Genomic DNA, 24,862 nt, shown 5'->3' on the forward strand with positions numbered 1-24,862 from the left:
GGCATTGGATCAACATCATCACACTTGACTAATGTAAGTGAGTATGGACAAAGTATCACCTCTTTAAAAAAATTGAATTATTAGTTTTGATATCCTAGATCACGCTTGGGGTGGCATGTAAAATTTGAGTAGAATAACACCTCACAAGGGGAGGATAAATCAAAGGTTTTATTTGCTAACACCAATGTGATTGGTGTACACAAACATAAATAAAAATATTCATATGATGCATCAGTGTATAACCTTTAAGGATAGCCTTATACTCTTCGTAGAAAATATCATGTGATAGAGGATAAATCATCGTGGCCATACAGACTACCAAAAAGTAATAAGGATCCTTTCCAGAGATATAAATACATAGGGATATTTTATAGGGGGGATGTTTGCTAGTATGTAGTGAACTACCATTAGTAGTGAAAGAAGTGTTAAAAGGCCTTTGATGGGAATTCTCAACTCTCATTCCACACATCTGATGGGGAATAAGTTTCTTACCAATAGTCTGATGTCGAAAGTCTCCTTCCACGTCTGAGCCACTATCAACAACTAATCCACCCTCATGTATTAAGTACCAATGAAAGGTAGGAAGGCGTCAGGGTCTGCTAAGCGGTCTCAGGGTGAGAGAGCCGGGAAAATACAGAAATCTGATGTGAAGAAGGCAAGAAGGGAAACCAAGAGAAAATGAGTAAGATAGATAAGGGATGGAATGGCTCAGTCGGCCAGAAGGAAAGGGGCCATAGCTAAAGGAAAACCCTAGCTAAAAAGGAAACATAATTAAGAAAGGACCCTATCTAAGAGTGGGAAGGATCTAATCTAGGGAGTACTAACCCTAGAGTACACAAAAGAAAGAATAATACATGATCCAAATATAGAGAGAGAAATGAGTCCCACCGTGATCGCTAGAAATCTGTGTACCTTTGAAAGGATGCCACCGCTATAGAGTGCAAAGGGTATACAACCACACCACCCTAAGGGATAGAAATGATTGCAGGCCTCCATGCACTTTGTGAGCGATCCAATGGAATGATAGATTAGATCCTACATATGATTAACCATTAAGGATAGGGGCTCTCATCAGCATACCCCAATGGGTGAGAATATGTATGAACTAATCAATATCATAGGGTTTCTCCCACCCGATACATCAGCTTGAGTGTGGTTTATTTATTGTGGAATTCTATTTCCCATAGGCATAAGCCCCCATAGTTAATTACATCTCAGGTCGGAGCCTGAAAATACTCTCGATTAAAGATCCGATATTATTTTTTTGAAAAAAAGAGGATTTTTTCTCATATTAGTTCCCTTTCTGTGACATTACTCTTCTCATTTCATTTCCTTCGCTCCCTCACTAACCTCCGTCTCCTCTAGCACCTATGTCTCCATCGTCGAAGTAAGCCTCCATTGCTGACATTCACCTACATCGCCTACGTGTCGCTCTGTCCTCCATTGATGTTCTCCATCGATGCCTCATCAATCCGCCATTGTAAGTCATTTTTTTATTCATAAATATTCTCTGTAGAGAATTTATGAAGCTTAGAAAATATGAAGAATAAATTAAGTTAGTTGAATATGAAAGTTTTTGAATATGAGAAGAATTTGCTATTTGTAACAATGATGTGGTGAATAATGGAGAAAGTTTATAGGTTCCTAATTGCTTGGGCTTGGGGTAACAAGCATTACATAAAGCATATTTTATAAGTTTTATCATTCATCTTTGGAGAAATAATTTGTATAAAATTTTGAAGCTTATGCTTTCGTAGTTGAAATTGGGCATTAAATTTGGCTTATGAAATTGAGATAGTCACTTTAGATGGTTTGCTTACATAAAACAGCGGCCTCCTGATAACTTAATTAAGAAAGCAGAGGTATTAGATTTCTCTTATGTTAAGAAAAGTGTAGAGGTATTAGATTTGGCAAATATCAGTAAATTCGTTGGAATATCTTCGGCACAAATTGCAATTTCAAATAGGTACCCCCTTGAAGACCTATACACGAATTTCTTGGCATAGTAGGATTAAAGGTCATGGCCATTGTGTCACCTAACATTGAATGTACACATCTTTCTTAATGTGGCGGGCAGGTTATGACTCTTTATATTTCTACTAAATAGGGGAGACGTCAGGAGGCTAGTAGATTTTTCATTAACAAGGGACTTGTGTGAAATAAACCATTCGATTTACAAATAAATTTTAAATTCATCTATTTTCTTTTAATAGATATTACTATAATATCTAATATCTTCATATTATATATAGGTTATATTATGGATATTAGATATCAAAGAAGTTGGATGTATAATCGATTGGTACAATGATGAAAGACATTAATAGATGAGCTCATTAATGGGATGAATTTTTTTATTTAGACAGCTTGTCAACTGCCCAGCTTCATCTTATATGAAAAGTTTTGATTCTCATATTCTAAACATAAAAATCAAGTGCACCTAAGACCAGATGATGTAATTATTGATCTATACCACAGAGGGTTCATGCTAGAATATTGATATTGTACTTCTCATGGTGAGTATGAGTCACATTTCAATTCTCAATGTGACTCATCTACAAGTTCTAATATAACTAAGAAAGAAAATATTTGACCTCTTGAGGATTTAATTTATGATGCAAATGGAGCACAATTTGAATAATATATATAAAAGTTATCAAATAAGGATGCACAAAATTTTTATGATTTATTACATACTTTTCAATAACCAATATGGAAGGGGTGTACCACTCACTCAGAGTTATATATTACTGTGAAGATGTTAAGCATCGATGCCGTATATAATGTCCCACATGAATGTTTTAAACAATTCGTTGGGTTGCTTAAGAAATTGAACCCATCAGATAACGTAATTCTTACAGATTTATATCGAACTAAGATGATAATTTCCAAACTTAGTTTGACATACATAAAGATGGATTATTGTGTTAATGGATGCATGTTATACTATAAAGATGATTTATCATATATTATATGAATCATTACAATATACTAATATTTAAACTAAAGTCTAGGATAAAAAGAAAGTTAAAGGAAGTATCAAGTAAGATGCTTTACTTATCAATAATCATGCTTTACTTATCAATGATTAGAAGTTTATGTTTGAATGAATATAGTTTTGGAATATTTTTATGCAGGTTGTGTTGTAGAAAATATTAACCTAAAAGGGAGAGCCATTTTTTGTTTTTGCTACAAGTTTACGGCGTATTTCTAGAAGATTATCTGCCAAAAAAATTGATACAAAAAAAAACAGTATCGACATTCATGAGGAAATTTACCTCTGATATTTCTGGCAATTTTTCTGCTGGATCAATTCGTCAGCAATTGTTTGGTGGAGTTGTTCGGCGAAAAATTCATCAGATTTACCGATGGTAAATTTTTGCCAGAAATTTCGGTGGATAAAACGCCAGAACACCTTTCAGGTAAATGATGTTTCTACTTACTTTTTTAGTAGGTAAACCCGCCGGAAATGTATCCCGCTGAATATATCCGCCTGAGTAAAATTTCGGATGCGCTATTTACCATCAGTTTAAGTTTCGCCAGAAAATTAGTTTTGATGGAATTTTGTGGTTGCCAGTGGATTTTGGCCACAGGTAACACACGATTTTCTTGTAGTGTAACCTAAAATTAGGCACATTCTCAGTTAGAAATTTTTCTTTGGTAATTCAGGAGAATAAAAATCTAGCATGTCTTTGAAGATAGCTTCTTCATCGTCATCTTCGATTTTGATGTCATGTTGCTTTCCATATCATTTGATAGTCTTTGTCCTATGGATTAAAATGTCAACATTTATTATATCATCATTATTGACATCTCTCTTTTTCCTTGTGAATGTTGTGTTTGTTAGTGGTTGCCCTACATGTAAATCCATTCTAGCTAGGAAAATAAATTTGAGAAACCCTCCTCTTTATACGGAACAAATTAAGAAAATATTTAATATCTTTACTAAAGTGTTTTTTTATTTCCCTCTTATCCTTGATATAATTAAATAAGGGGGTTTGCACCTCTAGGATTTCATAATTCTAATAACTAAATATCGATGTATTCTTACAACCATTAATCACACACACACATATATATATATATATATATATTTTAGATATTTGTGTAGTTTTAAACAAACGAACTTTAAATTTTAGTTTAAACTGTTTGGTGAATGATCAATGAATTTGGAATGTTTATGTTCAATGTTTGGTGATGATTCTGATTAGACGTTTATGTTTGAATTAATAAGACGAAATGTATCGATGATCCTACAGAAATTTACATCCAGTATTTTCGCCGGATCAATCCGCCGACAACTGTCCGGCAGAGTGGTTCGGCGAAAAATTCGTCGCATTTACTAGCAACAAATTTTTGCTGGAAATTCTTGCGGATAAAATGCCAGAACTCATAACATATAAAAGACGTCTACATACTTTTTCATGGGTAAGCCCGCCGAAATTGTTTCCCGTTGAATATTTCTGTTGGAGTAAAATTTCCAACATGCGATTTACAGCCGACTAAATTTCCACCATAAAATCAATTTTGGCAGAATTTCTTGGTTTCCGGTGGTTTTTGGCCGTATGTAACACACAATTTTCATGTATTGTAACCTAATATTAGGCACCTTCTCACTTGAAAATTAGTTCTTAAGTATTTTGGAGAAATAAAAATCTAACTTGTCTCCCAATATAGCTTCTTCATCCTCATCTTCGATTTTGATTTCAGGTTGCTTTCCAAATTTTATATCTATTTTTTTTTTCTCACTTCATGATTGATATGTACTTATTAGTAAAATCCAAATGTCACACCCACAATAGTTTTGAATCCATCACCAATTAAATAACTCACTAAAACTGAGTAAGGCTTCATTTGGGATATATATATTTATATTTTTCTTCTTTTTTTGGATAAAACTCGCCAAGGGGTCTACATGTTAAAGTTATAAAAGGTTACAAGGTCCAAAATGGGCCTCAAGCCATAGCTTCTCGAAGAGCTACAACCTATGTGAAAGACAATAAACCTAAAGTTTAAGGTCCCTACTAAAATATAATGAAGAACATAAATAAAATAACAAGATATAGCAAAAGGTACCAACAAAATCTCCTTTAACTAAACAAAGGGGACTAACCAATAGAGGAGCACGAATGAGCATTAAAACGAATAGTCTTGCCAACAGAGATCTTGAAACATTTATTTTTGTTTTCCTTACCTATATATATTGCCATAAAATATAGTGAATCCCACATTATCCACTTGCACAACATTTAAATTACTATCATCCATCAAAATGTTGGAGATACCATCATTTTTCCACCTATCAATACAATGATGATCCGATTGAGAGAAAATCTAATCAAAGTGATCAATAGGATCTATAGAATTCAATTTGAACAAATTCTTCCCACCATCTAGACTAATAACTACTTCATCAGATATAGGGGAAATCGGTAAGTTAATTATGGGCACCTTGTTCAAGACATCCAAACAATTAATGAAAAAAGTAGGATCATCAACAGAAGGCGAGAAACCCCTCACTAATATCACCAGATGTCACATTCTCCAAATTATCATGAAGCAGGTGTTCCACAAGATCCCTATTAGGAGATAAAGCTACTTGATTCTCATAACATCTAGTAGAACGATCTAAGTTTTCCATAGATTAATCTTACACTTATTGACCACAAAATCAATAGCATTATTTAGAGATGGCAAAATTCCACGAGGCTCAATATTATTGTTACAATTACTATTTTCCTCAAAATGCACAATATATGTAGCAATAATAGTATTATTATATGTGGATCCCAACTCAAATGAGGATGAATGATGATGCACACAAATTTCATGTGACCCAAAGACTTGCAGTGATCATAATAATGAGGAAATTCCTCCATTTGTACATGTTGAATATAACCGATTTTTTTAGGCCCCAACCAAATTGAAGAAGGATATCACTTCGTTATGTATTACTTAATTGACTAATACTCGAGGGACTAACGGATGAGGCCTAATAAAAGTAGCATTATCAATTTTAGAGAGAAACCAAATAAGGAGCCCAAGCCTAGCTTGAAGTATGCAGAGAGAGAGATAGAAAATGGGGCCTAAAGTTAGGGAAAGAAATTCAAATGAAGATGATAGGGAAATCCACCGTAATGTCAAAAAATGGTGACTATTTTGTTAGCTTCATATAACAATTGAAAACAAAGTAGGATCTCTAGGAAAAAAATCTACTATAATCCATATCATTATTAAGTTTGATCTAAACATGCTTAGCATTCAGGAGGGTGACACCAAAAACTCACCACTTAGTATAAGGTTGAAAAAAAAATTTTTGAAACGCTTCAAGAGAAGGCTTGCAGTTGGGAAAATTACCGACCAAAGCACATCCGAAAGGGGAAACAAGAGCAAGAACTTAACCTATTCATATGAAATTCATAGATCCGATAGCACCTAATAGGATGTGGCTTCGAGATCAGGGAAGGCATCTATAGAGGAAGCGCCTGAGAGGGAGTCAACAAACGCGAGAGGAATTTTTACCACTTAAAAAGGCAGGATCTCCCAAGCAAACATTTACTACCATTGGAGATGCATAATAGTTAAAGGTAGACCAAATCCGGAATGAGAGAGGGGTTGCTCGTAGCTTCGACCGAGAGGAGGTCACCGGATGTGGAGGACCTCCGAGGGCGATGTGGAAGAAGCACTAGGGAGAACCCCTATCATCGAAAAGAAAAAAGTCGAGTTAACTAACAAATCTACTTCCATACCCTTTGGGATATTTATCTTACTACTTTCTAAAGAAAATTTTTAGTACAAAATTTTTAGCTAAAAAAAATTGCATACGAAGAAGCTGTTTTAGAAAGTTGTAAGAAAATTTTCCCAAATGAATTCGAAATCTACAAAGATTCACTGCAATAAATGACCAAATTAGAGGATGGATTGATGAGCAAAATTCTACTCAATACAAAAAGTATTATTAACATTTCAAAGATTAAGAGGTCATTTACTAAAGAAATCAAGTCATCAATCATACATCATTTCAAATTATGATCAAATGTTATAGTTTTTGATATATTATTTTCTTCATTGAAAATTATTATTTGGTCCCATTATTTGAAAAAAAAAATATGCTCATTAATAATAATAATAAACAATTATTTTATCTTTCCAAGTGGCCATTTGGATGATATATTTTCAATAAGTGGGTTATATATTAATTATTTTCACAAGTATAACAAACAAATTATAAAATTATTTGCTAGAAAAAATAAAGTTTTAGCCTTTATTATTTTTTATAAATATCAGTGATTAATGTTTTGAAGCATACGATCAACATTTACACTTATTTGACTAAAATCATTATTACTAATCACAATTTTAATGACATAATTAAGAGTTAATAGTAAATTCTATCATTGAAGAATATGAAATTTTAGCTCTTTCTCCACTAAGCTTATGAGTTCAGAGTATCTTTTTCTGTGCCCACAAATATTTTTTCAAAGTAACATAGCTGAGGGAGAGTGAGTCAGAGATGAAGCTGACAAATAAATAGGCAGCAAAGAGTTGCTACATATAAAATTCAATAAAGGAAAGTTGGAAAGTAACTGAATGAATAGAAAACTTCACTGATAAATTAATAAATAAGAGGTTCTGTAAAGATAAATACAAACAGTAAATGAAAAATCAAACAAACAACATTAAAGCTAGATAGGGGAATAATCTTCTTGTTGGGTTCAAATGTGTTCGTATGCGATAGAGACGTGTCATTCTTTGGTTGGCTAGAAGGGGAAATGATTATTATTGAACCTGATTTGTCTATCTCTGGATGAGCTTGATAATGCCGAATGCATATGGGTGAGCAAGCTTAGGCAACTGACTCGCCTACATTTGCTCGCTCATATTCACTCGACATTATCATGCTAGGCATAAGACAGAGAAAGAAGGTTCAATGAAGGCCATTAGTCCCTGTAGCTAGCTAGAGAATGACATGTGCCTAGGGCAGTATGTAGAGTCATTGAGTCGTATCTTTTTTTTTTTACTCATTTATTAATGTATCTTTTCATGTGACTCTCAGATCACTATAAATAAAGAGTGAATGAGCATTTTGGATCTTTTTTGAATCTAGTGTACCATTTGATATTTTCTATAATTAGTGTTACTTATCCCATAGATACTTAAGCTAGTACTCTCTCTCTCTCTCTCTCTCTCTCTCTCTCTCTCTCTCTCTCTCTCTCCATTATCACATGATTTTTAGTTAAAACTCATAGGATCTCCTACTAGCTAGTAAGGTTATGTATCATCCATAAACTTTTTTTTTTATTATTTTGGGGGGGGGGGGATGGGATGGAAAACCCATATTAATTAAAATGGGGACCTTCAGCTCACTAATACTCTGAAGGGCTACAAAAAAAAATTCAAAAGAAAACATACGAGACAAAAGTCCTCACATATCAGAAAAATAAAATGACCTTGTAACATATTAGGGCGGCCAGAAACTAGCTTAAAAAAAGATATAATCAATTACTTTACACAAAATCTTCCTACAAAAATTGTTGACCACTAGATAAACCACCTGCTCAACTCAATGGATGCTAAGCATAATAAAGTTGCACATAAAATCATAGAAATAGTACAATAAGTTTGAATCCAATACTCTTAAACAACATTAATAGAAAATTATGATAAACAATTTACTAAAATTAAAAAATGCAAAGTCAAGCTAAAAATGATCAAAGTGGAGATTTATTATTGAAAATTTCTTTAATTTTAAATGAATTTATTAAAAAATATATAATTTTTTTTCTGCAAATAGTAATTCCTTAGCTTTAGTTAATTAAAAATCCAATCGATGTACTAAATGTTCTGTAGTTTGGTTGGATAATTGGATCCGTACCGACAAGAATGCACGTGACTCATGCTACCAAATCTATCGACTGTTTAAAAAAAAAAATTACTCAATTGTTGAAAAAAAAACTGTTTCCTCTTAGAACCGTACACGACCTGTTGCTCATAAAATTCAAAGTATATATGATAGCCTCATAAATTTGTTCAAATTATCAAAAGTATTCATTTTAATCCTTATTGGACACTAAGAACAATGAAGCTATCAAATTAATTCATTCAATTAGCCAAAGTTTTTTTTGTTTATGTCATCAAATGATTTCACCCAAAATTGAAAGATCTCGACCTGACCCGAAGGGTTTTTTTAGAGAAAAATTATTGCGTGCGGTGTTTGCACGTGTCTAGAGATCAATCCGTCACCCAATGTACTATATATTGGATGACGTGACACATCTGGATTGAATTCTGGATGAGTTCAGACTCCGCACAGAATAATCTCTCCTATTTGCGATAATTTTTTGAATGTTTTATTTTTTAGACAACAATCATAATTTAATTTGGCTACTACATTATTGTTGTTTTCTCGCTATCTTTTGAAAAATTTTGTGTTGTAAAGATGTTTTCTACAATCATAATAGTAAAGTTATTTTCTCTATAGTAATTTTATATTAAACTTTTTAAAACACTACAACGTCTTAAACATGCTGGAAATCATCGAAGAGTTGTATGAAATTATCGCTTCTAAATGAAGTCGAGAGGATCGACTTCTATTGAACTTGTTCATTGTTATAATAAGCTTTTGTTAGGCATTAATTTGTTGATTAATTTAATTTGTATAACTTAAATGTGGCACTGTTGTGTAGCATTGACTTGATTTAAATATTTAAATAGAGGGTTAGAATATGAGAATAATGCATTCAATCACTTCTATAAATCTTGTATTTTTTTAATAATATTATGAAAACAAAATCTTCTAATGTTTACTCTTTTCTTTAATTTTTTTTATTATCATTAGCTTGATTTATGCTTATTAGTAAACTTCTGAATTTTATATCTTAATAATATATATAAATTATAACTATTTTATATCTTTAATTATAATGTTTTCCTACTTATTAATCACACTACAGGAAAACACGCGATTATTATCAGAACTTCCTGCGGAGCGTTTAGCGCCGGTAAAATACGGCGCCTGAAACGGCCCATGCTGCGACGGAAATTTTACAACGTATTTTACGGCGCATTGGACGTCAGAAAGTGTCCGACGTCACATACGCCGGAAAGTACGTCAGCGAAAACCATCATTCTTTAAACTTTATAAAGCATATAAAAATTAGATAAAAATATTGACATAATATTTAAGTAAAATTCATATCATAATGAATTTCATTGTTTTTATAATCTTGTTGAGATTAGTGCAACCTTTAATTATAATATATAGCAAAAAAATTTATGAAAATTAAGTCTATTAGAACATAAATTTTATTAAAATATTATGATATTATTATTTCTAATTATAACTAAAAAAGCAAATGTATTAAAGTTTTGAAAATTTTTTAATTAATGTATTTTGAATGTATAATTTTATTATATTTATTATTGAGGGAAATTTTATATTTTTCATAATACAATACTGCCAAGTCAAGCCTAGGACAAAATGGCACGGAAACAAAGGTACTCATATAGGGAATAGTCGCACAGCTAAAAAGTGTGCTCTACAGTGCGCCGTCTGAGCGAAGAGCGCATCACAGCGGGTACAAACGAAGAAGACAAAGAAGGCCGCACAAACGGCCACAGATAAACGGATTGCTTGGTTCCCTAGTGGGCCTGCTTTGGTCAACCAAGTCAATGGCTCGAGCTTGTTCTATACAAATGTTAGTCATACGGTCAACGTAAAATATAAATTTTTATAGAATCCTACTTTATAGAAAACTGATTTATAGCTAATAAGTCTCAAATTTCGTCCAAAGGTTTGACTAACAATCTCTATAAAAAAAGAAAAGTTTTGAAAATTTACAGTCTATGAGTATTAGCATTTGAAAATCAGAGCTGAGTTGTAAGACTTTGCAGATCTCTCTCTCTTTCTCTCTTCTGAGAACTTAAGTGTCTTTGACAAACGTGCATGAGAGCAGCATTCGCTCATGCAACTTTCTCTCTCTATCTCTATATCTTTGTCTCTCTTTCTCTCTCTATTCATATTGTGATATTTGGAGGTTGAGATCATATATATTGGAAGGTTTAATGATTTAGTAGAAGGTTTAATATTGAAAAATAATGCTTGTTCTGATTAGATTGAGTTAGGTTTTATAATAAAAACAATGTAATATTTTTTTCTTTAATTATATAAATAATATTTATTGAGTAATAAAAGTGGTATTTACATTCACTAAATTTATAAAAATTAATTAGAACATTCAGTAAGGTTTATGATAGAGAGAAAAATGGATTTGGATCTACGAATATGAGTAATTTCTCTTAAATCACATTGCTTCTTTAAATAAAAGATTGCATTAATTATTATCACAGCTCTACTTTTCTATTAATAATTTAACAGGAAAAACTTACAATCATAAAAAATATTTAATTTAAACCTTGAAATAATACTGAATCCTTTAAAAATATTCTTTTTTTTTTTCTAATGAGTTTTTCTTCTCGATGAATCAGGCAGTTGAAGGAAAACTAATTGCAGATAGAGCCGGCAAAAAGGATAAAAAAACGTATATATATCTAACTACAAATCAGAGAAAAAACAGAATAGTAATTATATATGAGAAATTAGTCTCTGTAGAAGAAATATGAAGTAACAAGATCGATCCTACAACAGCAATAAATTTAAGAACAGCAGCAATACAACAAAATATAGAAGTTCTCTTACAAACAAAGCGTAAAACATTACTACTACAGATGATATTCATTTGATTCTTCCACTTCTTTTACTTTCTTTCTCTTATTCCCATTACTCTAACTTCTCTTCTTACCGAAGAGTACCACTAGCAAACGATCGGGTTGACGAAGCTGGCTTCATCTCACTATCCAAAGATCCAGAAATATCAATAGCGCCATGATGCTGCTGCTCTCTTTGAGAAGAAATTCCTCCTCCCATACTCCTTAACAAGTTTCCAACTCCGAGAAAATCTCTAGTCAAGCCATTATTGTGATAACTCCCTTCATCTATATGACAAAAACCAGCATTATAGTCACCAAACTTAGCTTCTTGGTCCCCACGTCGACTAAATATTCCGGAGTTTCCATTAGCAAAGGAGTTCATTATATCTTGCAAATGATTCTCGTTTTCTACATGAGACCTCGTGGAAGACGAGCTTCCGAATCCTTTAATGCTGTTATTACTTGAAGTAGCGCCCATCTGAGCTGCCTTCTGAAGCAAAGCTGTTGCTGACATTTGAGGAAGATTAACTGAATCGTTTTGTAGTGAAGTGTTGAAGAGAGCTTGCATTCCACCGCCCATTTGATCGTAGAGATTGGAAGGCTCGGGGTTATTGGAAGGGAATTGATCTTGCATCATGAGTAGATGGTGAGGACTTTGGTTGAAGAGATTGGGCGTCGAAGAAGAGGTTGAGTTTGGCTGTAGATCGGGAAGTTGCATTAAGGTGTGAAAGGGAGGTTTGTTTTGGAAGTTATCGGTGGAAAGGAAGAAGCTTGGGGAAGGAGGAGGGTGCGTGGAGCGGAAGGAGGAAGGTTGGGAAGGGGAGATGAGGTGGTCGCCAAGGCGGAGGAGGTCAGCGGCGCCGCCTGTGGCAGAGGTAGGTGGATGGGTTTGGTTATGGAGGGAGGAGAGGTGGGGGTTTACTTGAGATAAGCCAAGGTTGATGGCGGCGCCAGAGTAAAAGTGGCTGGATATATTAGTAATGCCGGTGGGGATTCTGGCGCTTTCTTGAGCTAGAGCGTCGCAAAATGCTCTGTGGGTGATGAAGCTGTCGCGCCTGCAAGGCAAGGAAGAAGAAGATTAAGATTTTTTTTTTTGCAAACTATAAGGTTGATGAAATATTGTTATAGGACTAACATTTTTTTTTTTCATAATAAAAATAAATGCTTGATGTTGTTGTTGTATAATGAAAATGATATTATCATGCCTACAAGTTAAAATAAGAAAAAAATTATGATAGGATATTTATATGCAAATCATATTAAAAAAATATTCAAAACTTTTTGATTTATGAATGTTTCGTTTGGGATAGCTTCCTTACTGCTTTTTAAAACAGCTTTTAAGTATAAAAATTTGTTTTAAGAAGCTGTAAAAGGACTCTTCCAAACAAAATCAATATGTAGGAAAAGAGAATTAAGATGAATGAACTTTAATTATAACTAATGAGCAAGATTTTACTTTCTACACTCAGAAAGCTGTTATTAGGATGTTATTCTTTGCCAGACATTGTTGGTTTGTATGTAATAGATGAATGTTTATTATATCTAAAAAATCTATATATTGTTAGATTTATCAGATATTTCAGGAAGAATGGCAGAAAAGGAAATGGTTGGCTAAAATAAGGTCATCTATGTTGTAAAAGTTAGAGATAATGTTAGGTTAATAAAGAAAGGGATTCAAAAACAAAATGCAACAAAGCATGATTGCTGAATAATATGCCTAATTTATTAGGATGGAATGTAGTAATGGCTTCAATAATCCACATAGAATTTTGCAAGTAGAATATGCACATAAGATTGAACAGAATACGCTTCATTTGAGACGGCTTCAGCTTTCTAGTATAAAAAATTTACATTTTGTACTAAAAGTCTGCTTCATGAAGTAGTAAAAGAGCCGTCCCAAACGAAGTCTAAGTTAGTTGTTTTAGCATTTCTTAAACCATAAAGAGAGATAGAGATAGATATAGAGAGCGATGAAGAAATATGTCAATGATACATCATATAAGCTAAAATGTTGAAAATTAAGGTGTAAATATAGAAAGTACTGATCACTGTAAATAGTAAAAAGTATTTTTTAATGAAATAAAACGTTTTTTTTTTTAATTTTAGGTTAACTTTAACTCAAAAGAATACACAGTGTCAGTTACAGATAAATAGATATGATCAGATAAACATAAAACAGGCAAAAGTTCAGTAACAAATCATTTATTTTATAAATAGTAAATGTTTAGCTAAAATAAAATTATAAGCTGTAATGAAATGTTTTTCAATCATATTTGAACAACATATAAATTGATTATCTTTTCAATTATGAAAGGAAGAGAATGAATTTTTTTTGCCTAGCATGATCAATTAAGCAAATTTTGTTTAAATTTCTCACCTCAGAAAGCTGAAGGGAGAAAAAAAAAAAAGAAAAAGAAAGAAAAACCATCTAACGTAGAAAATCTAAGAAGTGCATTTCATTCAATGTCATGGAGGATATAAACTTGAAATTTGCCTTAAATTTGAAAACGAGTTGTACCATGTGAAGAAAGAGCCACCATTTTTAGGACTGCGTCTTCAATAAATGTAATGAAGAATTTATGCAAGAAAGATGAAAAACTTCTTCTCCTCTTCATCAATTCCCAATTCAATGTATTCAAGTGTCTTTCAAAGACCTGGAGCCTCAGATTTCCAGTGTATGAATATTTACCAAGAACATACAGCCCTCTTCACATTCAATTCTCACCTCAACATTCTTCAATCCTTTCCATTTTACTCTTCAATTCCTCCCATTTCTTTCACATTTCATGGAATCAAATTCTCTCTCCCTCTCTCTATCTCTCTCTCACTGAAGAGAGGAAGAAGACGGGTAAGGACTCTACACAATTTCCAACCCTAAGGTTCTAAACGTTTTCATGAAAAGGTGGACCTGTGAGAGGCGAAAGACCTGCTCACAACTAGCCAACCCATAAAAGAACAAGACCCTGCTCTCTTGCTTACATGGCAACACGTGAACGATGAGTGAGAATGGCAGAGGCGTGCCTTCCGAGGAGAAAGACACCATCCTTTTATCACCACAAATACTTTACTCATACAAAAAATACACAGAAACTCACATATAAATATATAACCATTTCATAAGTTACCTTCATAAAAATACTTTAGAAATAAATCAATTAGTACTATAAATTTTAATTTAATAAATAATAATAAAAATCTCTCTCTCTCTCTCTCTCTCTCTCTCTCTCTCTCACAAACACACACACATAGCTACTTGTGCAATTCACGTGTGAGCAGTTCCTCACTACCCTCCTTCTTCCTAGCTCCTCACACCAGAAAGGACGCCCGATCTTTTCCCTCTCCAGCTCAGGAATGATAGCCCATAACAACCCTAATCCTAATAAAATAAAATTAAAAAATCTAACTTTTTGAAAGGTAGAAGAAGGCGAGGAAATCCATGTTGATTGGTGTTCATTATGATGATGATGATGATCATCATCATCATTCATACATGCATGCATTATAGAATTTAAAAACAGATAGTTAAATGAATTAACCTTGAGAAGAGAGTTCCACAGTCACAGCGATACTCTCGAGTCCCACAGGTCTTAGAATGAGCCTTCCAATCAGACTGGACTGCATATCTCTTTGAACATTTATCGCACTTCCACTTCTTCTCACCGTGCTTACGACAAAAGTGCTTCTTTATGCCTGTTAAGTCTCCAAGCGCTCGCGATGGGTCATGGTGAACACAAGTTGGCTCCGGGCAAAGATAAACACGCCGCCTTACTTCCTTATTACTTTTCTGCTTAAGCTTCCATGGCAAGTTATGTCCTCTCCTATGAAGCTGAAGGTTTTGCTCTCGTTGAAATCCTTTATTACAAACTTCGCAGATGAATCTGTTTGTCGCCATTAGTGTCTTAGGAGATAGAGCTATCACCTCCGCATCTGGATCTGTTCCATTATTTGAAGTGAGAGATAGAGAAGAAGCTAGCTTTAACATTCATGGGAATAAGTTCATGAATTCAGACAAGTAAATTCAAGTGTACGTATAATGAATAGTATAAATTTCGACAAATTAAGAAATCATGAAATATTAATTGGGGAAGAATGGAACTAAGATACTTGCTTGGATTTCCAGGGAGGTTTCTCTTTTTCTTAACAGGAGCGGGTACTTGGAGATTGGATGAAGAAGACGGGATGGACGAGGTTGGTGGTAGGACTGGAAGCATCTGCTGTTGCTTTAAGTGGTTGAGGCTTTCTTCATCTCTGATACCAAAGAAAGGAGAGGAAGACGAAGCCGCCGCCATCTTTGCTTACAGGTTAATAAGAATTCCCTTCTTGTTGATGATGAAGCTGGAAAATATCATTGATATGTCGAAATCAAAGCAAGTAAAAAAAATTCATTCATGGTACCCAACATAGTTAGAATCATGATTGCACATCGGTTAATCATTTTTGGTCGAGTCTTCTCTTTATGAATCTAAAAGACAAGGGAAGAAAACACAAGGAATTAATGGAAGAAGGTAAAGAGATCACGAAATAATTCATAGTACATAAGTTTTCTGCAACATCACTTCGTCGGCAGCGATAACAAAAACATCCAAACTTAACCACCTGAGGACTCTTCCTAGATCGACAAAAGAACAAATCGGAGGTGGAAATCCAAACAAACAGTTGCACTCAAAACTAGTAAAGGTAAGAAGAGAGAGATAGAGAGAGAGAGGAGAGAGAGAGGGAGAGTTAGTAAGAGAGAGAGAGAGGTGGGGAATTAAGAAGAAAACAAGAGAAGAAAAGAATAGGAAAAAACACAAACCGTGCCAAATATCTCTCTCTTCCTTTGCCCTCTTTCAACGGCTCCTCGTCCTTCTCCGCTCTATCTTCTTCTGCTCCTCTCTATGGGGATTGCAGCGAAGGCGGCCAAGAAGGCTTGTCTGGTTTCCTTCATTTCCTTGTCATACCTTTTCTTCTCGCTCTCTTCCACAGTGATGCGGCCTCTTCTACTTTTTTTTTATGTATTTTTCCTTTCCCCACCCCTTTGCTCCACAAATAAAAATACTTTCTAAATTAATAGAGAGAGAGAGATAGAGATGCTCATGGAAGTCTCACACAGGCAAAGCGGTGTCTCTATGTGGCCATGAAATAGGGGTCCACCATCTGCAGGCCTTGGTAAAAACCATATATGCACCATTCTTACCTTGAGAAAGACTTCAAAATTTGGTCTAATACGCTTGATTTTTGCTTCCATGACATAACTAATTTTCATATTCTAAACTTCTTTTTAATAAAATAATATCAGTAATGCAGCAAAGAACAATAATGTATAATAATTCATGTTTAGTTTTAAAATTATTTTCATAAAATAAGGAAAAAAATTCCTCATAAAATATCCTCATTAAAATTTTGAGAATGATGCCTTGAGCTGAAACTTTGCCTGTACAGGAGTATTATGGAAGAAAAGAAAAGGCTAAGATTACTCTTAAGAGGATTGAGAGGCTAGCAAATTGTATTCATCAATTAAAAATAGGCTCTGGACCGCCAATTACATGAAAAATTAGCGCCTTAATTAGTTTACTACCCACCGTGGGGTGGCCTGGTGGTGGAGAACTGGCTGACCATAGGCGAGGTACAGAGTTCGAATCCCCTCGGCGCTTCGTGCAAGCCTTAAGTGTTGGCTCGTGTAATTGGTGTGGGTTGCATGCTAGGTCGACCGGGTTATCCCCTAACCGGGATGATCTGTTTAATTTTTTTTTTTAATTAGTTTACTCTATGCACTTAGCAAAGGGATGCTCTAATCTTATGAGGGTAGGGTCCTAATTAATACCAGTAGATGATTGCCTCAACTAATGAAGATCTAGAATAATTTCTAATGTTCTCTATTATTTTTCTCCTAAAAATATAATTGAGTGTGATTACTGCAAATTCTTTGATCTTGATTTATAATATGAATGATTGGGATTGATTTTAGCTTAAATTGATTAGAAATTTCTTAATGATTTTGATTTAAGCTATTTTAATAATTTTGGTCAAAATCAATGAGTTTCAATGATTATTCTTGCAAAACTCAATAGTTCCACAAAAGACTTGTAAATTTTTAAAAAATGAAATCACTAAAATTCTTTAGTTGTAATATATGATTTAGTAATATTTTATTTTTAGGATCTTATTAAATTTAAGGAGGATTTACATAATTCTTAAGCATGTATTTTAAATTTTTATATTTAGATAAATAGCGTCTTTGCTTATCAATAACATAAAAATGTCACTTATGTAAAGTTTATTTTTTAAATTAAACTCACTGACTGGCCTATGCGTTAATACAAACAATGATTATAAGTTCTTAAGAGGGATGAATAGCTCGCTACCGCTCAAAAGAGCTATAATCAAAACAGGAAAAGAAAATCCTAAGAGCCATAGATCCCAAAACTAGTTACAATCTAGAAAAAAAACCTATGAGAAATCTACGGGATGCTAGGAGCCATCCAAAAAAATGGAGATCCCAAAAAAGATGGTTAATAGAAAGAAGCTCTAAAAACTAAACCACAATGAAGCAACATAAATATAAGTGAACATAGCAGCAATACAAGCTGCCAATGCCCGAATCAAATTGAACCCGTAAGAGCATCGAAATATCTAGATATTCCAACATAAATCATAAATAAGAAGCTCTAGAAATTCATCAACAACAGTAGTCTAGTTACAGATATCAACGAAAAATAGAACAGAAGAGCAAGATAATGAGAACCCAGATGCTGATCACCACGAGCAGATTTATGTTGATCCAACTAGTAGTACGTAAGTTAATTTTTGTAGTTACATTTTAATGTGTTTTATGAACTAATGTACTAAAAAATTACATATAAAATTTTAAATGTATGATATATAAATAGATAATTATTTAGTGTTATGTAAATAAATCCTTCTAAATTTAATGAATAAACTCGGTAGATACCTCTTTATCTTATACATTTCTTCTTCTTTTTTTATAAAATTTATCATTGAAAAGAAGCTTATAAAATCATGAATGCTAAAATTAATATAATATCAAAATTAATTATACTATCAAAATTATTGTAACCAATTTCCTTAAGGTAGGGCCAAATTAGAATAAAAATAATTTTCAAAATGAAAAAAATATAAAGAATTTTTTTGGATTATATGTTGGACAATGTAGCTTTCCTATTTCTTAATTCTTGCTTTTAACTAATATTTTTTTTCCTATGCACACTGGTGATCGATTTGATTTGTACTGGTAGGCCTTAATCTCTGCCCTTTCTTCCCCCATTATTTCCTTATATTCTTCCACCCTCATGTCAAGACAAACACTCAGCTTCATCACCCCTTTCCATCCCTTATAAAAAGATATTATTAGTGAAATAATTGGTGTTACTAGTCTTCAAATTTATAATAAAGCTCTGAATTATTAATAGTTGAAAGGTGGAAAACTTTACTAGTTCGGAAGTAGCTTCTTCTTGATAGTTAATCTCCTATTCTTGAGTGTTCCCAACTACTGCCGCAAGGAATTTAGCTAATACTCCCTAATATCCATTATTAGATAGAAAGATTTCAAGCCTTAATAAGCACATATTTTCATTTAAGACTACTCTGCTCTTTTCTCACTAAATTAATTCTTTTTTTTTTTCCATTTATACTTGTCAGATGTCGTGTGCCATCACCAAGAACAAAGGGAAATTTGTTTATTCTATTGCACGTCAATGCTCCAAATCTTGCCTTTCATTCTATCGAATGAGTTCAACTAGTGATTTACTTAGTTAAATAGTAAGGCTGCGCATATTTTAAACTTGCGAATATTTATTCCGCTACAGCTTTTTCATAATTTTAAGATTCTTTAGCTAGCTTATCTCGGTTTTGTGAAGAAAATTTTAAAGGGAATTTGCCCCCCCCAACAATATCTTCCATGTCTCAAGATAGTACTATGGATTGTAAAATTTTAAATTTTTTTTTTCCAAAAAAAAATTTAAAATTTTATGCAAATTAATATGGCTATATTTTTGGTTATGGTGAACAATTTTAAGTATACAACGCGATTGAATTTTCTATTATTAATAATGTTTTTTAAGAGTATGGCAGAAGTTAACTACCATTTATTTTTTCTTTTGGGTGAGCTTTGTTTCTTATAAAAGATTTTATTGGTGTTGAGCTTAGCTATCTTCTTGATGAAGGTTGTTTGGGTATGGAAGGCTTAATGATCAGCTTAAAATTCTTGACGTGGGTTGTTTGTGCATGGAAGGCTCATGCTAACCTTCTTAGGTTTGGAAGAAGTTGTGTGACATTTAGTCTTTTGGTGGTCGTTTGATTGATATGGGCTTTGGATTTGGTTTTGCTTCATTTTGGATGGATAAGTAAGTGATTTAGGTCCTTTTAAGTATTTCCTTTCTAATCAATGTTGTTGTTTTTTATCCCAAGAGGGGAGAGCATATGCGCTAATGTTCTAACAAAGGAATACAAGTCACTAAAGAGATTGATAGCTCACTAAAGCTCAGAGAGCTACAATAAAAAAAAAGAAAAAAAGTCTTGAGAGCCAAAGATCTCTGTTTGCCTACAAAAGGAAATGCAAAAAAAAAAAGGAGGTCGTCGGCAAGGAGTCAAACCCAAAAGCAGCCCCAAGCTGAGATAAGCAGTCAGCACATACAACAGAAGAATAACAAACAAATGCCGGAAAAATGTCGACGAGCCAAGCTTAAAATTGGTGTGGTATGGTTTTATTGTCTGGTGGCGCTGGTAATCTCATCCCTTTAACTATTTGTATTGATGTTAGGTAGATTGGGTTGCTAATTGTTATATGGATTTGGTTCTTTGGGCTGACGGCTGCCTTCTGGGTATTTTTTTTTCTTGTAACTTTGGCAACCATTTGGTGGTTCTCTATTTGCTGCTTTTTGGTGCTTCTCGGGTCTATGTCTCTCTGTTCTGCCTTTTCATTTAATATTCTTGGATGTTTGGTGGTTGTAGTATGTTTTGCAGGTAGGGGCTGCTATAATTTTGGAAATTATGGTGCTGTTATGCACCAGGTTGTTGTGATGTTCCTTATTATTTTTCATAGTTGGAGTAAGTTGCTCCTTTTTCTGCCAGAGGCTACAATTTTTGCCTTTATTGGTACTAGAAGTATGGCAGACATTTAGTTTCCTACCTTATCTAATTTTGTTAATCACAACTGTTTGATTTTGTCTTTATCATTGCTGGTTCCATCCTCCTTGCGACTTTATCCCCTTGAGTTGAAGATTCTTTATTTTATAGAATTGGAGGCTGGACGACTATCTTGACATTTTTTTGCAGGAAGATTGCGCGTTCAAGGTTTTCTTATAGGTGTGGGTTTACCTTTTTTTTGTAGGAAGTTGGTGCTAATTGGTTTATTCTTGCGCTTCCTTTTTTGGGTGCTGAATACTTGCAGCACTAAAATGTTCTTAGAGATTTTTGTAATTCTTAGTATAATAAACCATTGGCTCTTAGGTTTTTTTTTTTTTTTACTTTATTTTGTAGTTCCTGTGAGTATTAGTGAGCTGGATGTTTCTTTTAAGGATTTTGTAATCCTATTTTATATTAACACGTAGGCCCCTCCATGGATTTCAAAAAAAATAATAATAATAAACGTCTACGAGCCAAGCACCCAGTGACAAAAAGCCAACTTACTAGCAGAACGATGAAACAAGAGAAGAACAATGCACACACCCTATAAAGGACAATGGGGTCTTGGGGTAGGAAATATCTTTTTTTGGCAAGATAAATGGCTTGGCAATGATTCTATTGACGCCATTCTTAATACTTCATCCAATTCATCGCTTAAAGTGAACTACTTCTTCATTAATAATTGTTGGGATATTGATAAGCTGCCTAATGTTGTTCCTGACTGCATCCTTCAACGTATTTTAAAGATGCCTATTAATATTAACTCTAAGGATATTATTATCTATAATTTATCTAAACATGATCATTTTTATCTTAAAAAGCTTGGAATGCTTTTAGATCCAAAGGTAATTGTGAGAATATTTTTACTCAAATTTGGTACAAGAACATTCCTAGCACTATTTCTATTTTTGTTTGGAGAGCTTTACATAGATATCTTCCTACGGATGATAATCTTATTAATAAGGGTTCATTCTTGCTTCCAAGTGTCAATGTTGTTTTCACAACGAGAACATGCATCATGTTTTGATTTCTGGTCATGTGGCGGTGAGGACTTGGGTTTATTTTGATGATTTATTCAAATTAAATTGTTTTAATTCTCACCTCTCTCTTAATTTTTTTCTGAATTGTTGGTTGGTTAATTTTAAAGGTCATATTCGGAATATTATAACTTGCCTTATTTTGTGATTTCTTTGGTTGGAAAGGAATAACTCCCTTTTTAACGGTGTTAGGATGGGACATCATAATGTCATTCAGAAAGTTGAAGATAAGGTGGCGGCAATTTTATTTCTGGCTTTTTTGCAGGAAGACTGAGCGGAATGTCATCATTTTGTGCTTCCTTTTTTGGGATCTGTTGACTCACAGACCTAGGTTAATGTTGTATTATTTTTGTAATTATAGAAAAAGGAACCACCGGCTCATAGGTTTTTATTTTGCTTTTTTACTTGTAGCTCTTTCGAGCATTAGTGAGCTGGAGGTTCCTTATAAGGACCTTGTAACCGATTTTTGAATATTAACACATAGGCCCCATGAGTGGCGGCACTTATATCTGCCAATCTCACCTTTCTCTTAAATTTTTTCTGAATTGTTGGTTGGTTAATTTTAAAGGTCATCTTCGGAATATTATACCTTGCCTTATTTTGTGGTTTCTTTGGTTGGAAAGGAATAACTCCCTTTTAACGGTGTTAGGATGGGACATCATAATGTCATTCAGAAAGTTAAAGATAAGGTGGCGGCACTTATATCTGCCAATTTGATCTCTATTAAGCATTTTAAAAATTATTTCTGTGTGTTTGAAGCTTTAGGTGGTAACTTGGATCCTTCTATTTCTGTTGTGCGTACTTTTCAGTGGATCAAGCCCCCTAGAAATTTCTATAAATTAAATATTGATGTGAGTATTTCTGGAAATGTTGCTGGTTTTGGTGGGGTCATTAGGGACAGCAATGGTTTACTTGTTGCTGGTTTTACGGGGCCTTTGAATATTTGTGATTATAATCCTGCTATGAATAAGACTATTCTCTATGGTTGTCAAGTTTGCACAACTCTTAATGTTTTTAACTTAATTATTGAAGTTAACTCTGCCTTCAATTTTATCCCTCTTGTTGCTGAGGTGGATTCTTGTTGCAATGCTAATAGTTTTTATCTTATTCGTGATATTAAGCAGCAGCTATTGTGTTTTAATTATTCTTTTCATCATATTATGAACGGGGGTAATGTCTGTGCATCTCAGCTTGCTCGGTGGGGCTATGATCTCATTAGAAATACTGATTTTTTCAGGATCAATTGTCCTAATCAGCTTAGGGGATATCTTAAACTTGAAGAGAATGAGGTTCCTTATGTTAACGATTAATGCTTGTTTGCTTTTGGTGGCTCATAATTCTATTGCTTTGTTTCATGTTATGCTCTGTTATTCTGCTCTGTTCTATTTCTTCTGTCTATATGCGGCGATGGCTTTTAATTATGGTAGCAATTTTTGCTCCGTTGCATTGTTTGGTGTTCATGGTTTAGCCTTAATCGCTGTGAATTTTGACTTGAGCAATGATCTTTATGGCTACATCGCTAATGGTCCTACCTATTGTTGCTCTTCTACCTTCATTCTTGGGAGTGTTAAGGGTAATGATAGTTGTATGGTTGTCTTTTTTGATGGTTCTGTTTCGGTGTTTGGATGGTGGAGGATCCAGTCGCTGGGGGTTCTTGGTATGTGTTGTTGTCTTGATGGTGATTTTGCCTGATGTTGTTCTGGGCGCCGTTTATGTTTGACAATAGTTAAGGGAATTATTGGTCCATTGGCTGGGATGTTAACTGGAAGCTACTCCTAACAGAATTGTTTTTGTGGTATAATTTAAACTTTACATGGCTTTGGATGGTGGGTTGGGGATCTTTCAAGGTACTTCTTGGTTGGTTTGAAGGTAGAATTGAGCGGCGTGGGGATGCTCCAAATGAGGCTCTTTCGAATAAATTATATCTGAGCTCTTTAGGTCTTAATTCCATGTTTGGCTTTACTGGTCACAATTTTTATTTCTTCTATAGTACTTATAATATCTCTTTTAGCCCTTGTGATTATTTAACATTTCTAATGTGGTGGTGTAGGGTATTCATTTGCATTTGTGTCTTTTTGCAGGAGGAGCTCATGCTGGATCAGTTCAAGGATTTTTGTAGAAAGATTGGGGTTTATAGCAATATTTATATCTTTCTTTTTTGGATGCTAGTCTATAGCATCATTAGCTTATTTTTAGGGTGCATTTACTTTTTTTCTTGCGGAGTTTATTGGTTCATTTATTTTATTTTGAATTATTTTGTTGCTCTCTTGAGCATTGGCGAACTGATGGACTCCCTTTTGATCCTTGTAATCCTTTTTGGCTTTAACACGTAATCTCCCATCTTTGGGGTTTTTATAAAAAAAATAATAAAAAAAAGAAAAAAAAATTCAAAAGAGGGCAGAAAGCGCTGACCAAAAATAATCAAAACTGCAAAAATAGCTTCACGTGCAATCTTAAAATGAGGAATTAGCAACCGGGAACCCCGCACAGAAACAACACCACAACACAACACTCCAATCATAACAGGAGCAGAAAAGAGAAACCAAAGGACAACATATCGAGCCTCATGTAAACCTTAAAGAAGGAAACTCAAGCTTGTCCATTCTCACCAAGCCTTTCAACAAATGTAAATTGGAAAAATCATTATACAACTCAGTGAAGTGAAGGTAAACACCTTTCCTTGACAACTAATCAGCACAAGAATTGCCACTTCTAGGAATATGAGAGATAGTGAACTCAATCTTCTTCAAATAATTCATAATATTCCTAACAATATAAAAAAAGAAGCATTATTGCAATAATTATTCTTAATGAAGTTATCCAGGATTAAAGAATCTTACTCAATACAAATATTCTAGATATTGAATTAGGAGCATAATTTAAGTCTGAGTAAGAGAGCGGTGGCTTCAACATAATCATATTGCCATTAGAAACTTTAGAAGCAAAGTCATATCATATCGCGACAAAAGTTCCTAACAATTTCCCCACATTCA

General features: G+C 33.6%; 2 protein-coding genes across 4 annotated transcripts; one reads left to right on the top strand and one right to left on the bottom strand.

Annotated features, from left to right (window-relative positions):
- Positions 1 to 11,564: 11,564 nt before the first annotated feature.
- On the bottom strand, positions 11,565 to 16,736 carry LOC110115995 (protein indeterminate-domain 5, chloroplastic). Of its 3 annotated transcripts, none has more exons than XM_020849418.2 (4): positions 16,505 to 16,736; positions 15,818 to 16,044; positions 15,246 to 15,642; positions 11,565 to 12,764 (listed from the first exon to the last, which is right to left on the bottom strand). In XM_020849418.2, exons 2-4 carry the CDS (start codon positions 15,996 to 15,998, stop codon positions 11,798 to 11,800), a joined length of 1,545 nt encoding a protein of 514 aa, XP_020705077.1. In that variant the 5' UTR covers positions 15,999 to 16,044; positions 16,505 to 16,736; the 3' UTR covers positions 11,565 to 11,797. The 3 variants fall into 3 exon arrangements, with proteins under 3 accessions (XP_020705077.1, XP_020705079.1, XP_020705080.1); XM_020849420.2 differs by having other exon boundaries at positions 15,818 to 16,171; XM_020849421.2 differs by lacking the exon at positions 16,505 to 16,736 and adding an exon at positions 16,245 to 16,481.
- Positions 16,737 to 22,519: 5,783 nt separating this feature from the next.
- LOC110115996 lies at positions 22,520 to 23,179 on the top strand. The gene has a single exon (XM_020849422.1). It carries the CDS (start codon positions 22,520 to 22,522, stop codon positions 23,177 to 23,179), a length of 660 nt encoding a protein of 219 aa, XP_020705081.1.
- The last annotated feature ends 1,683 nt before the right edge of the window (positions 23,180 to 24,862 follow it).

This window comes from Dendrobium catenatum, unplaced genomic scaffold (assembly GCF_001605985.2).
Source record: "Dendrobium catenatum unplaced genomic scaffold, ASM160598v2 fragScaff_scaffold_231, whole genome shotgun sequence".
NCBI classification, from domain to species: Eukaryota; Viridiplantae; Streptophyta; class Magnoliopsida; order Asparagales; family Orchidaceae; genus Dendrobium; species Dendrobium catenatum.